General features: G+C 49.0%; 1 protein-coding gene across 3 annotated transcripts in view; it reads left to right on the top strand.

Annotated features, from left to right (window-relative positions):
- The window catches only part of LOC137306640 (transcription factor 12-like), a 100,233-nt gene that overhangs the window by 59,223 nt on the left and 27,829 nt on the right, over window positions 1–13,181 (top strand). For all 3 annotated transcript variants that reach the window (XM_067975971.1, XM_067975970.1, XM_067975972.1), the window contains exons 6-7: window positions 6,097–6,175; window positions 11,849–11,922. In XM_067975971.1, coding sequence (XP_067832072.1) covers window positions 6,097–6,175; window positions 11,849–11,922 — 153 coding nt within the window. The remainder of the gene's footprint in view (window positions 1–6,096; window positions 6,176–11,848; window positions 11,923–13,181) is intronic.

Genomic DNA, 13,181 nt, shown 5'->3' with positions numbered 1-13,181 from the left:
CAACCAAACAGTTAAAGGGGCACCTTCTTCATGTTTGCCAGACATGAATACAGTGCCCCTTTAACTGTAGCTGCCTTTTATATTGCTCCTGCGCCCAGATCGCGTGCAGACGATGGCAAATGCAGGCTAAGCTTACCGGATCGGTGGAGACCGGTGGCCAAGACACCTTTTTGATTATTACTGGTTCCTCCCAGCTGCTGCTCGTCTTCCCACAGCAGTAAACGCGATGTCTGAAGCTGTTGAGGCCGGGGGTCAATTGAAAATGTCAAAACTGAGATGGATAGATTTTTGTTGGGTAAGGGTCTTAAGGGTTATGGAACCAAGGCGGGTAGATGGAGTTAAGACATAGATCAGCTTAATCTAATTGAATGGCAGAATAGGCTCGAGGGGCTGAATGGCCTCCTTCTGTTCCCATGTTCCTAAAGATGAACCAGGCAGTTTCGCTAAGGGAGGCTTGCTGGCTGGGGAAGGGTTAATAAATAGAAGATCCTACTGCCATTCTGTTGAAAGCTTCTGCCTCTCCGGGGCAGCTAATGACTGGTATTTATCCATTAGAGAGACGGCTGGTTCGAAATAAAGAGAGTTAAAAGCGTGGGGGAGGGAGGTGGGAGATGGATTGATGCTCCTGGCGAGCTTTGTGTGAAGCAGGCCCTCACTAACGACCCTCCGTGTATCCATTAGTGAGATTTTGCTATTTAAATATAGGAATCGCACGGTCTGGGCCTGGGAAAACTCTGATGGTGGGTTTTATATTCCGAATGGTTCGAGTAGAAGTAGTTCTCTGATGCTCCCACTGCTGTGGAATTTGCATTTAGGTACCGGCCACGATACACAGCACCCGCGGCGGTGGGGGAGACATGAGCATAGATTTCGAAAGTCACCCCTTATAACTTGTGTTAGCCTCGCCTCTGCATCAGAAAGTTGTGAGTTCACGTCCTACTCCTGAGACTTGAGCACAAAACCACGACCTCAGGATGTCCCAAAGCGTGTTACGGCCAATGACGTACTTTTGAAGTGTGGTCACTGTTGTAATGACACAGTAAGATCCCACAAACAGCAATGTGACAATGACCAGATCATCTGTATTTAGTGATGTTGGTTGAAGGATAAATATTAGCCCAGGGCACTGGGAAGAACTTCCCAGCTCTTCTTCAAAATAGTGCCATGGGATCTTTTTGTCCACCTGAGAGGGCAGACGGGGCCTCGGTTTAACATCTCATCCAAAAGACGGCACACCCCCGCCAGTGCAGCACTCCCTCAGTACTGTGCTGAAGTGTTCGCCTAGATTTTGTGTGTGCTGAAGTCTCTGGAGCAGGGCTTGAACCCGTGACCTTCTGACTCAGAGACAAGAGTGCGACCCACTGAGCCACGGCTGACACACAGGAGCCACAACACTGCTCTGGGGCCAGTGTAGAAGCAGCATTAGTTGTGGAAGCACACAGGTCTGGCAGCACGGTGAAACAATATGCATAAACTGAACAGAAAGGATCCAAATCGTTTTAACAATCTCTGGCATCTTTTGTTTGTTAAACTGTTTACGAAGTGATGCAGCCCATCCGTTTAATGAGGGCCCTGATCTGCACTCGCCTGAATGGTGGTGGCCGATCTCTCGAGTCATAAAGTGGCTGATCTTATCACCAGACTGTGGCTGTTTACAGGAAGAGGTTTTTGTCATTTTCTGGCTTGCAAGTCAGGAATTCTACTGTGTGCGCCGGGGCCGATTTGTTTTGTGTTTCTCTTCTCTCCTGAAGGCGCTTTCTCTGGCTAGGGCACGATTCCACCGGCATTTTGCCTCGAAGTCCGTCTTTGCAGGTGAGCCTGCACAACAAGATCCCACAAACAGCAATAAGATAATGACCAGATCATCTGGGTCATTTCGCTCGTCTCCTCTCCTGACGCGGAGGCTGTAATGTTATATCTAAGCCGTGGGCAGCACTCTTGCTTTTTGAGCTCAGGTGGACGTAAAAGATCCTACGGTACTATTTCGAAGACGAGCAGGTGTCCTGGGCCAATATTTATCCCTCAACCAACATCACAAAAGCAGATGATCTGGTCATTATCTTATTGCTGTTTGTGGGATCTTGTTGTGCGCAAGTTGGCTGCCGCGTTTCCTACATTACAACAGTGACTACACTTCAAAAAAAATACTTCATTGGTTATAAAGTGCTTTGGGACGTCCTGAGGTCATGAAAGGCACTATATAAATGCAAGTCTTTCTAGGTTTAACATCTCATCCGAAAGACGGCACCTCTGACAGTCCAGCACTCCCTCATTGCTGCACTGGGAGTGTCAGCCTAGATTATGTGCTCGAGTCCCTGGAGGAGTTCAACCTGTGGTATTTACATGTTCATGTACCCCCTCACTCGGTGTAGCGATGATTCAGAATGGCATTATGGGCTGAATTAAAATGGTGATAAAGTGCTCAGGCAGCTGACCTCAGCCAGGGCAGTGGTAGGGGATAGTACACAATCGGAGACAGCGGACCCGGGCAAAGCAAGGAGAAAAAATAAATAGCCAGGGTCCTGGTCACTACCCAGAGGGGCCTGCTGGAATGTGTGCTATCGGCTGCGGGCAGGAGCGGGCTCGGCTGTGATGCCCCCTCACAGTCGAATAGCCTGGTGTCGCTCCCAGCCCAGCTCACGTGAGAAGAACGGCCATTTGCTTGAGATACAGGCGGGGTCTTGGGGTTTGTGGTATAGTACTGCAGGAAGAGTGGGTGCCTTCAGGAGAGATGGGACAACAACTGGGGAGGGGGAGGGGTGGGCGGGGGAAATAAGGAGGCAAGCAGAGGAAGGAGGAGAGAAGAAAAAGGAGAGGAAAAATCAAGCGGGAAAGGACTCGGCATCTGGTTCGCTTTTAGACGCTCTTAACATTGCTGTGTCGGTCTTTGGAAGGTGGCCACCGTTTACATTCCCATCTGGTGCTGCTGTTCCATCGCACACCAGCCAGCCGCGGGCAGAACAGAGCTCGCCAATCCGGGCCGCGGTTCCACGGAGACCCGCGGACAAAGGGGACCCGCGCACTGCGCCGTCGGGAAACCGTGTCGGGACAGCCATTATTTCCCCCCCGCGCTGAGCTGACGGCGGAAGGACTAGAGCCCGTTTGCTGTCAGCTAAGCGCCTTTAAATTTACTCGCCGAGCCCCAAGCAGAAAGCACTTGCTTTGAAAATGGGCCTGCAGCTGGAAGTGCTTTGACCTCTTCTAATTTCCCCTTTGATACACCAGACAATGGTTTGCTCGCCAAGGGGGACAGAGCAGCATCTGTCATGATGAAATATGGATTTTTTTTTCTAACCGCCACCCCCCCAACAACCACCCCTCACCCCCTCTCTCTCTCTCTCTCTCAGATGCACACATCTTCTACGCAGCCAGCACTTCCAATCCCATTTTAGCAGGTCGGCTGAGCTCTGTTGTAATGGCTTGGTTCCAGCGCAGTGATAGACGCCAAAAGTGCCAGGCCCAATTTTCTGAGACACTGATCAGGGTATAATCAGTGGCGCCTACAGGGCTGGGGTTTTCACAGGGTCGGACGTTTCATTAATATGCAACTAGTTCAAGCCGCCGTCTTAACCCTTTGAGAGCTGGGCAACAACAAAAAAATAAAACATTTGCAATGGAGTGAAGTGGAGCAAACTACAGCGGGGGGAGGGGAAAAAAATCCCATATTTAGTTTCATTTATTGTTCAATTTTCTCTGCTTCTGAAAATGTCTTGAAATAAAAACGGAAAGTTCTAGAAGTGCACAGTCAGTCGCTGTGGGAGAAAAGAAAACAGGATCGTGTTTCAGGTGTAGACGCTTTATGTATTTCCAATGCAGGAACCGGAAGAGGCCATTCAGCCCCTCGAACCTGTTCTGTTTGATCACCCCTTAATCTTCTATACTTGAGGGAATACAAGCCTAGTCTGTGCAACCTGTCCTCATAATTTAACCCTTTTAGCCCCGGTATCATTCTGCGCTGCACCCCCTCCAAGGCCAGTATATCCAGCGCTGAACGCAGTACTCCAAATGGGGCCTGACCAGAGCTTTATATATTTATAGTTTTTTTTTTTCCTGCTATGTTTGACTCCTTGCTGGTTGTCCCCCATTACTTCACCGAAGTGGCCAGTCTTTGTGCGTGAGTTTTTAGTTCAGGTGGGTATTAGTGCCAAGTCCAATTTTGTCCTTACCCGACGCGGTTGCTGGAAAGTGAGCAGGAGAAAGAATGATTTGCATTTCTGTAGAGCCTTTCAGGACATTCCAAAGCGCTTTACAACCAATGAAGTATTTTTTTGAAGCGTATTCTCTGTTTAATGTAGGGAAACGTGGCAGCTAAATTGCGCAAGGCAAGATCCCACAAACAGCAATGTGATAGTGACCAGATAATCTGTTTTAGTGATATTGGTTGAGGGATAACTATTGGCCAGGACACCGAGAGAACTCCCCTACTCTTCTTTGAAATAGTGGCCATGGGATCTTTTACGTCCATCTGAGAGGGCAGACGGGGACTCGGTTTAATATCTCATCTGAAAGATGGCACCTCCGACAGTGCAGCACCTCCTTCAGTACTGCATTGGGAGAGTCATCCTGGGTTTTGTGCTCAAGTCTCTGGAGACAGAGGGGACCTGACCTCCTTAACTGGAGGACAGAGGTGGGCCCAGATTTCTTTGGGTCTGCGATACCATTGCTTGCTCCACCGCCTAGAAGGAAGAGGGGGGAAGGTGCGTGGGAACACCATCACCTCCAAATTCCCCTCCAAGTCACACACTGTCCCGACTTGGACGTATATCAGCCATTCCTTCATCGTCGGTGGGTCAAAATCCTGGAACTCCCGATCTAATGCCACTGTGGGAGCACCTTCACCACACTGCAGCGGTTCAAGAAGAAGGCCCATCACCACCTTCTCAAGGGCAGCAACGTCTACACACCGGGAATGAATTTTAAAAAAAAAGATAGGTTGGGTCGTTTGCACTAAGGCATGCAGCTGGTGGATTGAGAACTGGCTGCAATCATGTGACGTATGGCGTCTGATGGTGCGTCTTGTTGGTTCTCTCCCCTTGGGAACCTCCAAAGGACCAGGAAAGGCTTCACCCCCCTGAAGCTCATCCCAAATAAAGGTGGCTGGATTTCACACCAGGGGCATCTGACTCTAACCAATGTTCTGTTTGCCCGCTATAAGTGTCAGCTTGGCCCAGTTGGTAGCACTCTCACCTCTGAGTCAGTGGTCGTGGGTTCACTCATCACCCCCTGTGCTCGCTGACCTATATTGGCTCCCGGTCCGGCAATGCTTTGATTTTAAAATTCTCATCCTTGTTTTCAAATCCCTTCGTGTCCTCACCCCCTCCCTACCTCTGTAACCTCCTCCAGTCCTACAACCCTCTGAGATCTCTGCGTTCCTCTAATTTTGTCCTCTTGCGCATCCCCCGATTTCCATCGCTCCACCACTGGCGGCCGTGCCTTCAGCTGCCTCTGCCCTAAGCTCTGGAATTCCCTCCCTAAACCTCTCCGCCTCTCTCTCCTCCTTTAAGTTGGTCCTTAAAACCTACCTCTTTGACCAAGCCTGTCCTAATATCTCCTTATGTGGCTTGGTGTCAAATTTTGTTTGATAATCGCTCCTGTGAAGCACCTTGGGACCTTTCACTATGTTTATAGGCGCCATATAAATATAAGTTGTTGTTGTTCAAACCCCATTCCGGGATTTGAGCTCATAATCTGGGCTGACTCTTCAGTGCAGTACTGAGGGAGTGCTGCACCGTCGGAGCTGCTGTCCTGCAGATGTTAAACTGAGGCCCTGTTGGCCTGCTCCAGCAGGGGGTCCTACTTGAGGAAGAGCAAGGAGCTGTGGTCAACACTCCTTCCTCAACCAACACCAACACGTGCAAATTTACCGGTCATTCGTCGCGATGCTGTTTGTGGGATCTTGCTGTTTTCAAAATGGCAGCTACATTTGCCTGCACAACTTCAATTCATTGCATTGTGAAGCTCTTTGAGATATTTCTGAGAGATGTGATAAGCTTTAGATAAACGCAAAACCCTTCTTTCCGACTAAGAGTTTCACTTGGGTTAACATCTGGGGATCGCACACTTGAAACTGATTGAAGCGCTTATCTTTTTAAACAGATTTATTCGCCTGATCACACCAGTAACAGCTACACATCGAATCCATCCACGCCCGTGGGCTCACCACCATCTCTGACAGGTAAGGAAGGAATTCTGCAGACTTGTTCTCTGCAATCTCTTGGCTCATGGACAATTTTGCCAGGAAAAATAAACAGCAGATAATTTTGGGGCCTTTTTCTCCTTCTGGTTTTCTCCCCCCCCCCCCCCCACCCCTTGAAGGTGCTGACTGGGGTGGAGTTTCCCCAGAACCTCACCCAAGTACACATTCTTGTGTGAACCTACATCGTGAGCGGCATCAGGCCATTTGACCACGGGGAGCATCACAGCCAAACCAAATGTGTGCTCACCTGATGTTCACATGCCCACTTTCCAGGAGGGGTAATTGGATTGTGATCAGAAGCAGGAACCCTGGCTGTTTTATTACCCCCCGCTACCACCCCAGCTCAGGGACGATGATCCCAACTCCCTGAGATCAGCCAACTTGGGAAAGAATTGGGACCTTCCTGGTTTATATGGCTCAGCTCCAGACTGGGCAGTGCCATTAAATATGGGCAACCATTGGGGACTTTTTGTTGCACGGGAGGTAACTGATTTCCCTTTGTTTTGCACCCCTTTCACAAAGTTTATTTCCAGTCAAAGAAAATGACTCCCAATCTATACAGTGCTTAAGGAGTGGCCCGCAGAGAGTCGGCATCCCGAGTACCTAATCCTTGCTGTGGGGAAATCCAATCATGTAACAAAAATTAAAGTCAAGAAAGGGCACGCTGCCCACTGAACCTTGTCCCTCTACTATACTAATCAATTGATCCTCGTCCCTCTAATATCCTAAATCTCCCATCATACTTTGTCCCTCTAATGTTCTAACTCCCCCATCAAACCTCATCCCTCCAGTAGCCTAAGGTTCCCAAAGAACCTCATCCCACTAATATCCTAACTCTCCCATTGAAGCCCATCTCTCCAGTATCCGAACTCTCCCATTGAACCTCGTCCCTCTAGTATCCTAACTGTCCCATCGAAGCTCATCTCTCCAGTATCCTAACACTCTTATCGAAGCCCATCTCTCCAGTATCCTAACTCTCCCATCGAAGCCCATCCCTCCAGTATCCTATCTCTCCCATCAAAGCCCATCTCTCCAGTACCCGAACTCTCCCATTGAACGTCGTCCCTCTAGTATCCTAACTGTCCCATCGAAGCCCACCTCTCCAGTATCCTAACTGTCCCATCGAAGCCCATCTCTCCAGTATCCTAACTGTCCCATCGAAGCCCATCTCTCCAGTATCCTAACTGTCCCATCAAAGCCCAGCTCTCCAGTATCCTAACTGTCCCATCGAAGCCCATCCCTCCAGTATCCTATCTCTCCCATCAAAGCCCATCTCTCCAGTACCCGAACTCTCCCATTGAACGTCGTCCCTCTAGTATCCTAACTGTCCCATCGAAGCCCACCTCTCCAGTATCCTAACTCTCCCATCGAAGCCCATCCCTCTAGTATCCTAACTCTCCCATCGAAGCCCATCCCTCCAGTATCCTATCTCTCCCATCAAAGCCCATCTCTCCAGTACCCGAACTCTCCCATTGAACGTCGTCCCTCTAGTATCCTAACTGTCCCATCGAAGCCCACCTCTCCAGTATCCTAACTCTCCCATCGAAGCCCATCCCTCCAGTATCCTATCTCTCCCATCAAAGCCCATCTCTCCAGTACCCGAACTCTCCCATTGAACGTCGTCCCTCTAGTATCCTAACTGTCCCATCGAAGCCCACCTCTCCAGTATCCTAACTCTCCCATCGAAGCCCATCCCTCCAGTATCCTAACTCTCCCATCAAAGCCCACCTCTCCAGTATCCTAACTCTCCCATCAAAGCCCATCTCTCCAGTACCCGAACTCTCCCATTGAACGTCGTCCCTCTAGTATCCTAACTGTCCCATCGAAGCCCATCCCTCCAGTATCCTAACTCTCCCATCAAAGCCCATCTCTCTAGTATCCTAACTCTCGCATCGAAGTTCATCCCTTGGGTCAGTTGTAGCACTATTCTCTGAGTCAGAAGTTTGTGGCTTCACGCCCCATTCCAGAGACTTGAGAATGTAATCTGGGCTGACATTTTGGTGCAGGACTGGGGGAGCGCTGCACTGTCAGAGGTGCAGTCCTTTGGATGAGACGTTAAACCGAGGCCCCGTCTGCCCTCTCAGGTGGACGTAAAAGATCCCATAGCACTATTCGAAGAAGAGCAGGGGAGTTCTCCCTGGTGTCCTGGCTGACATTTATTCCTCGACCAACATCACTAAAGCAGATTATCTAGTAGTTTATCTCATTGCTGTGGGATCGTGCTGCGTGCAAATTGGTTGCTGTCTTTCCTACATACAACATTGGCTACACTTCAAAGGTAGTTTAATAGCAGTGAAGCACTTTGGGACAATTTGAGGTTGTGAGAGGTGCTATATAAATGCAAGTTCTTTCTTTCCTGGTCCACTTCAGTACGTGTTCTGGGTTTATATTAGTTATTCCTCAATGAGATCTATACTCGAGCTTGAGTTTCTCTAACTGATCCTCACGGCCAGGGACACTGGTTTACAATTCTTGAATAAGTCAAATTCTAAATTTATTTACAGTATTGGGATCCCAGGATTTTTTATTGGTGTTTAGTGGACATGAGTCTTGTCAATTTTTCTGTGAAAACCGGAAACCAGTGGTTTGGCTCTCAGAGCTCATCTCTGACTGGAACCTCAAGCTGGGGTGATCGGAGGGGGGTTCCTTTAATTGGTGACATTGCCGATTCAGGGGGAGGGGTGGTGGGTTCTGACTGGACACATTTATTTACATTTTATGGAGACTATAGGCCACAATTCATCCCCTGCAACGCTGCAGTCGAGAGGTAGTGGAGATATTATAGGGTAGAGGGGACAGTAAGTTTCACTTCAGCTATCTTTAAATAAAGTTATAAAAATAGAATTAAACTTTTAAAAGGTGCATATTTAAAAATATTCTCTTGGTTTCCCCCAATTTGGTACTGAGCCATGCTGAGCAGAAGAAAGATTTGCATTTATATAGCGCCTTTCACAACCTCAGGACATCCCAAAGTGCTTTACAGCCAATGAAGTATTTTTGAAGTGTAGTCACCGTTGTAATGTAGGAAAAAGCACAGCCAATTTACGCACAGCAAGATCCCACAAACAGCATTGTGATAATGACCAGATGATCCGTTTTAGTGATGTTGGTGGAGGCCACGATACCAGGGAGAACTCTCCTGCTTGTTGCAGTTTCCCAGTTAATGTTTTATTATAGCTTTATTCTTGGGCTATGTGTGATAAGGCAGTGAGGCAGTCGGTCTGAGGGCATTAAGAGTCAACCAAGTAGTCTGGGAGGAGTGAGCCTTGGCACCTCTGAGTCAAGGAGGTCGTGGGTTCGAGCCCCACTCCAGACAGCCGTGGGGAGCAGAGACGAGCGTTCCGGTCTCTCAATACAGGGTTAATGTCCATCGGGGTATTTACATCCGATGGGAGTGGAGTGGGCTGGGGACCAACCCACCCCCCCATCGCATCTGGCCGCTTCTCCTGGCCGGGGGTTGTGTGAGTCTGGCTAACGACCTGTCCACGTGAAAAGGGGCTTCGTTGCGGCAACCAGCCAGAGTACAATCTGCTGGATGTAAAATCAGTGGAAGAAATGGGTTACCTCGTGTGCTGTTAGGCACGGAAGATGAAGAGACAGAGATGTAGTGTGGGACTGGAGTCAAACAAATATAGGCCAGACCGGGTAAAGGCGGGGGTGGGGGGGGTGACAGGAAAAGTGGGCAGGGAAGACCGCACGGCCGTAAGGGAGCCCTCCTGATTTCCCTGTATTCCCCGAGCCCAGGCAATCCAGGTAAGGGGAAAGTCTACCCCCATGAAGTTTCCTGCTTACAAAGATTGAGTTTTGGTTTTTTTTGACCCGAGAAGGCACAGATTTTTCCCTCTGTTGCTTCCGTCTGACTTTGTTTCGTTATTTTACGTAGCCTAAACTCAGCGAGGGGGGTGGTGGTGGGGGAGAAAAAAATTAGAAGGCGCCAGAATGAACACGGCGAGCCTGTCAATGTGCAGATATTCCGAGCAGGTGCACAAAAGTTTCGCGGAATCACGGAGCTGGAATTCCCTGTGAGCTGCTGCTCCGCTGGGATTTCCCATTAATCCCGCTATTAGGCGAATATTCGAGACACTGAATGAATGAAGTTTTCTGACAAACAGGTTATTTGCTGGACGGGAATTGTCTGTAATCACTGTGCCCCTGGTGGGGTCCCGAGGGAGGGACCGCAGAGAGCAGCTGCTACACTCGCTCAAGCCTGGCTTTGTTGAAATGCCAGTGAGGGGCCTTTTTTTCCCTTTTGTTGCCCTGAGGTGATGTGACTGCTTCGATTAACTGAGTGGAAGGGACTCGCTGTGATGGGGCTTTTATTTTTTAAATGGGTGAGGGGGGGGGGTGCGGGTGTTGGAGAGCAGGAAAAACTCAAGTTGGATGGGGCAACCTCTGTCCCAGCTGACCTACAATGAATCACTGTAAAAAAAAATATTTTTTTTTCAAAAAGAAGTAGGGATACAAGAGTGATGATTTAACTCGCATACTGGTAGCTTGACCTACAGTAACCTCCTGAGACTGTCGTAGGCCTGCGTTCTAAATGTTTTCAATTTGTCTCTTAACGTTTTTGGTTTTAACTGTGGAGACTCTCCCACTCGCCACCAGCTGGCTCAGTGAGTAAAGGCGCTGAGTAAATGCACTCAGCGCGGAACTGAGTCATACGGACCAGGCAGGAGCCAGATTCGATGCCCGGACTGTGCTGAGTTAGATCTGAGCTGGGGGTGGTGGTGTTAGATGCTCTATTATCGTCCTCTACGAATCGGATGGAGGAGCAGAGCAATAAGTCACGGTTCTCGCTCCTGATCGTTAACCAGTGCCCTCCTCTGGAATGGCCATGTGTGGGCGTCTGCCCCGTGGCTCAGTGGGTAACACTCTTGCCTCGGAGTTAGAAGCAAGGTTTTTCCCTCCGTTGCTTCCGTCTGACTGTGGGCTCAAGTCCCTTTTTAAAGACTTGAGCCAATAATCCATGTCAGCACTCCCAGTGCAGGACTGAGGCGTGCTGTACTGTTCGAGGTGCCGGCTTTCGGGTGAAACATTAAACCGAGGCCCCGTCTGCCCTCTCAGGTGGACGTATAAGATCCCACGGCCACTATTTCGAAGAAAAGCAGGGGAGTTCTCCCCTGGTGTCCTGACCAACATCATTAAGAACAGATTATCTGGTCATTATCACATTGCTGTTTACGGGAGCTTGCTGTGCCCAAATTGGCTGCTGCATTTCCTACATTACAACAGTGACTACACTTCAAAAGTACTTCATTGCCTGTAAAGCGCTCTGGGATGTCCTGAAAGGCACTAAAGATATATATATATATATGCAAGATCTTTTCGATTTCTTTTTCTTTGTGTGTGATCCCCTCTGTGGTTGAATGGCCTTCTGACACTCGCACGTTAGACTTACATGTGAAGAATGGCCACTTGGATGAGAGAACTGGGGAGGGCGGGCATCCCTGGAGCTGTACCTCAGCACCTTTAGGGCAGGAGGGGAGAGGAATGAGAGGGGAAATTCCAAAGAGTTAAATGGTATCAATGTAAGGCAAAATTGTAAACTAGGAGGCTCCTGGCTCATTTATATTTGCAATAACGAGACAGTTAACATTGGGAAACTAAAATCGAATTAAATATTATTTTAATTTCTGTTGTGTCTCCCTGTAGGTTCTACCCAGTGGTCCAGGCCTGGAGGGCAGACTTCCGCTTCGCCCAACTATGAAAGTACCCTGCACTCGCTGGTAAGCTTAATGAAACTCTGACAAGGCCACTGCTGTTTGAATCCACTTAACAAAACATGACAGTGACGTCCGCACTCACTGAGTGAGGGGAAATATTGCAGTTTTGTTCATTATCACAGATGTCGGCTTGACTCTGTTGGCACTACTCTCCGCTCTGGGTCAGCAGGTTCAAGCCCCACTCCGGGACTTGAGCCCATAATCCAGGCCGACACTCCCAGCGCCGCGCTGAGGGAGTGCTGCACTGCCGGAGGTGCCGTCTTTCGGATGAGACGTTAAATTGCCTGTCCAAGTGGATGTTCAAAGATCCCATGTTACGATTCGAATACGAGCGTGGAGTTCTCCTGGTGCCCTGGGCCAACATTCCTCCCTCAACCGACACCGTCAAAAACAGAACAACTGATCATTTAACTCATTGCTGCTTGTGGGACGTTTCTGGTCCCTGCTGTGTTTGGCTACATAACAACAGTGACTGCACTTCAATGAGCAATTCATTGTGTGAAATGTTTTGGTGTAATTGGGCGCATTTCTTTTTTCAGTTTTCCCCTCTCCTTCCTCTGCAGAAAATGGTTAATTTTGACCATTGAAGACCATGAAAAAGTATTGGTAATGGTTGTGGTGAGAGGGTAACCAAAAGAAAGCTGAGTGGAATGATACAATCATGTACAAGTGACGCGACTGTGCATTTTAACGGTAGCGCTGAGTATTACAACACGAATGGTCACTGCCATATAATGAGAGGAACTTTCAATTCTCTCAATCGGAGATGTGCCAAGGGGAGCTTGGAGCAACATGTGACAAGGGAAAATTGGACAGGGATGGGGGGTTCCAGCCTGGTGGGTGCCCCTCACACTTCCAGCCAAAGAGAGCATTGATACTGGCATGGAAGTAGTCATCCCACATGCTCAGCAGCAGAGAACTGAGTTCGGCCGGACTGATGAACAGGGAATAAATGATCAATAATGATAAAGTCTCTGAGCCATGTAGACCAGGAAGGTATCAGGTCTTTGATGAGTTAGTCAATCTTATCCATATCAGCAGTAGGACCATTGGAATTACCGTCAGTGCCCCTGGGTCAGGGAGGGGGAAAATCAGCCAGGATTCCCACCCCAATCACAGTCCAGTCTCTTCCGCTAGAAAGGACAGGATTGCACTTGACTGTAGTGCCCCTGCCATGGATGAACAGCCTGACAATACTCTCAGTCTCGGCTCAGAGATGAAGAATAGTCAGTTGAGTGAGGCACCAGAAGGTGGTTGGTGCC

Source organism: Heptranchias perlo, chromosome 44 (assembly GCF_035084215.1).
Source record: "Heptranchias perlo isolate sHepPer1 chromosome 44, sHepPer1.hap1, whole genome shotgun sequence".
Lineage (NCBI taxonomy): Eukaryota > Metazoa > Chordata > Chondrichthyes > Hexanchiformes > Hexanchidae > Heptranchias > Heptranchias perlo.
The sequence above is the reverse complement of the archived record's forward strand: the minus strand, read 5'-3'. Positions and strand labels throughout refer to the sequence as shown.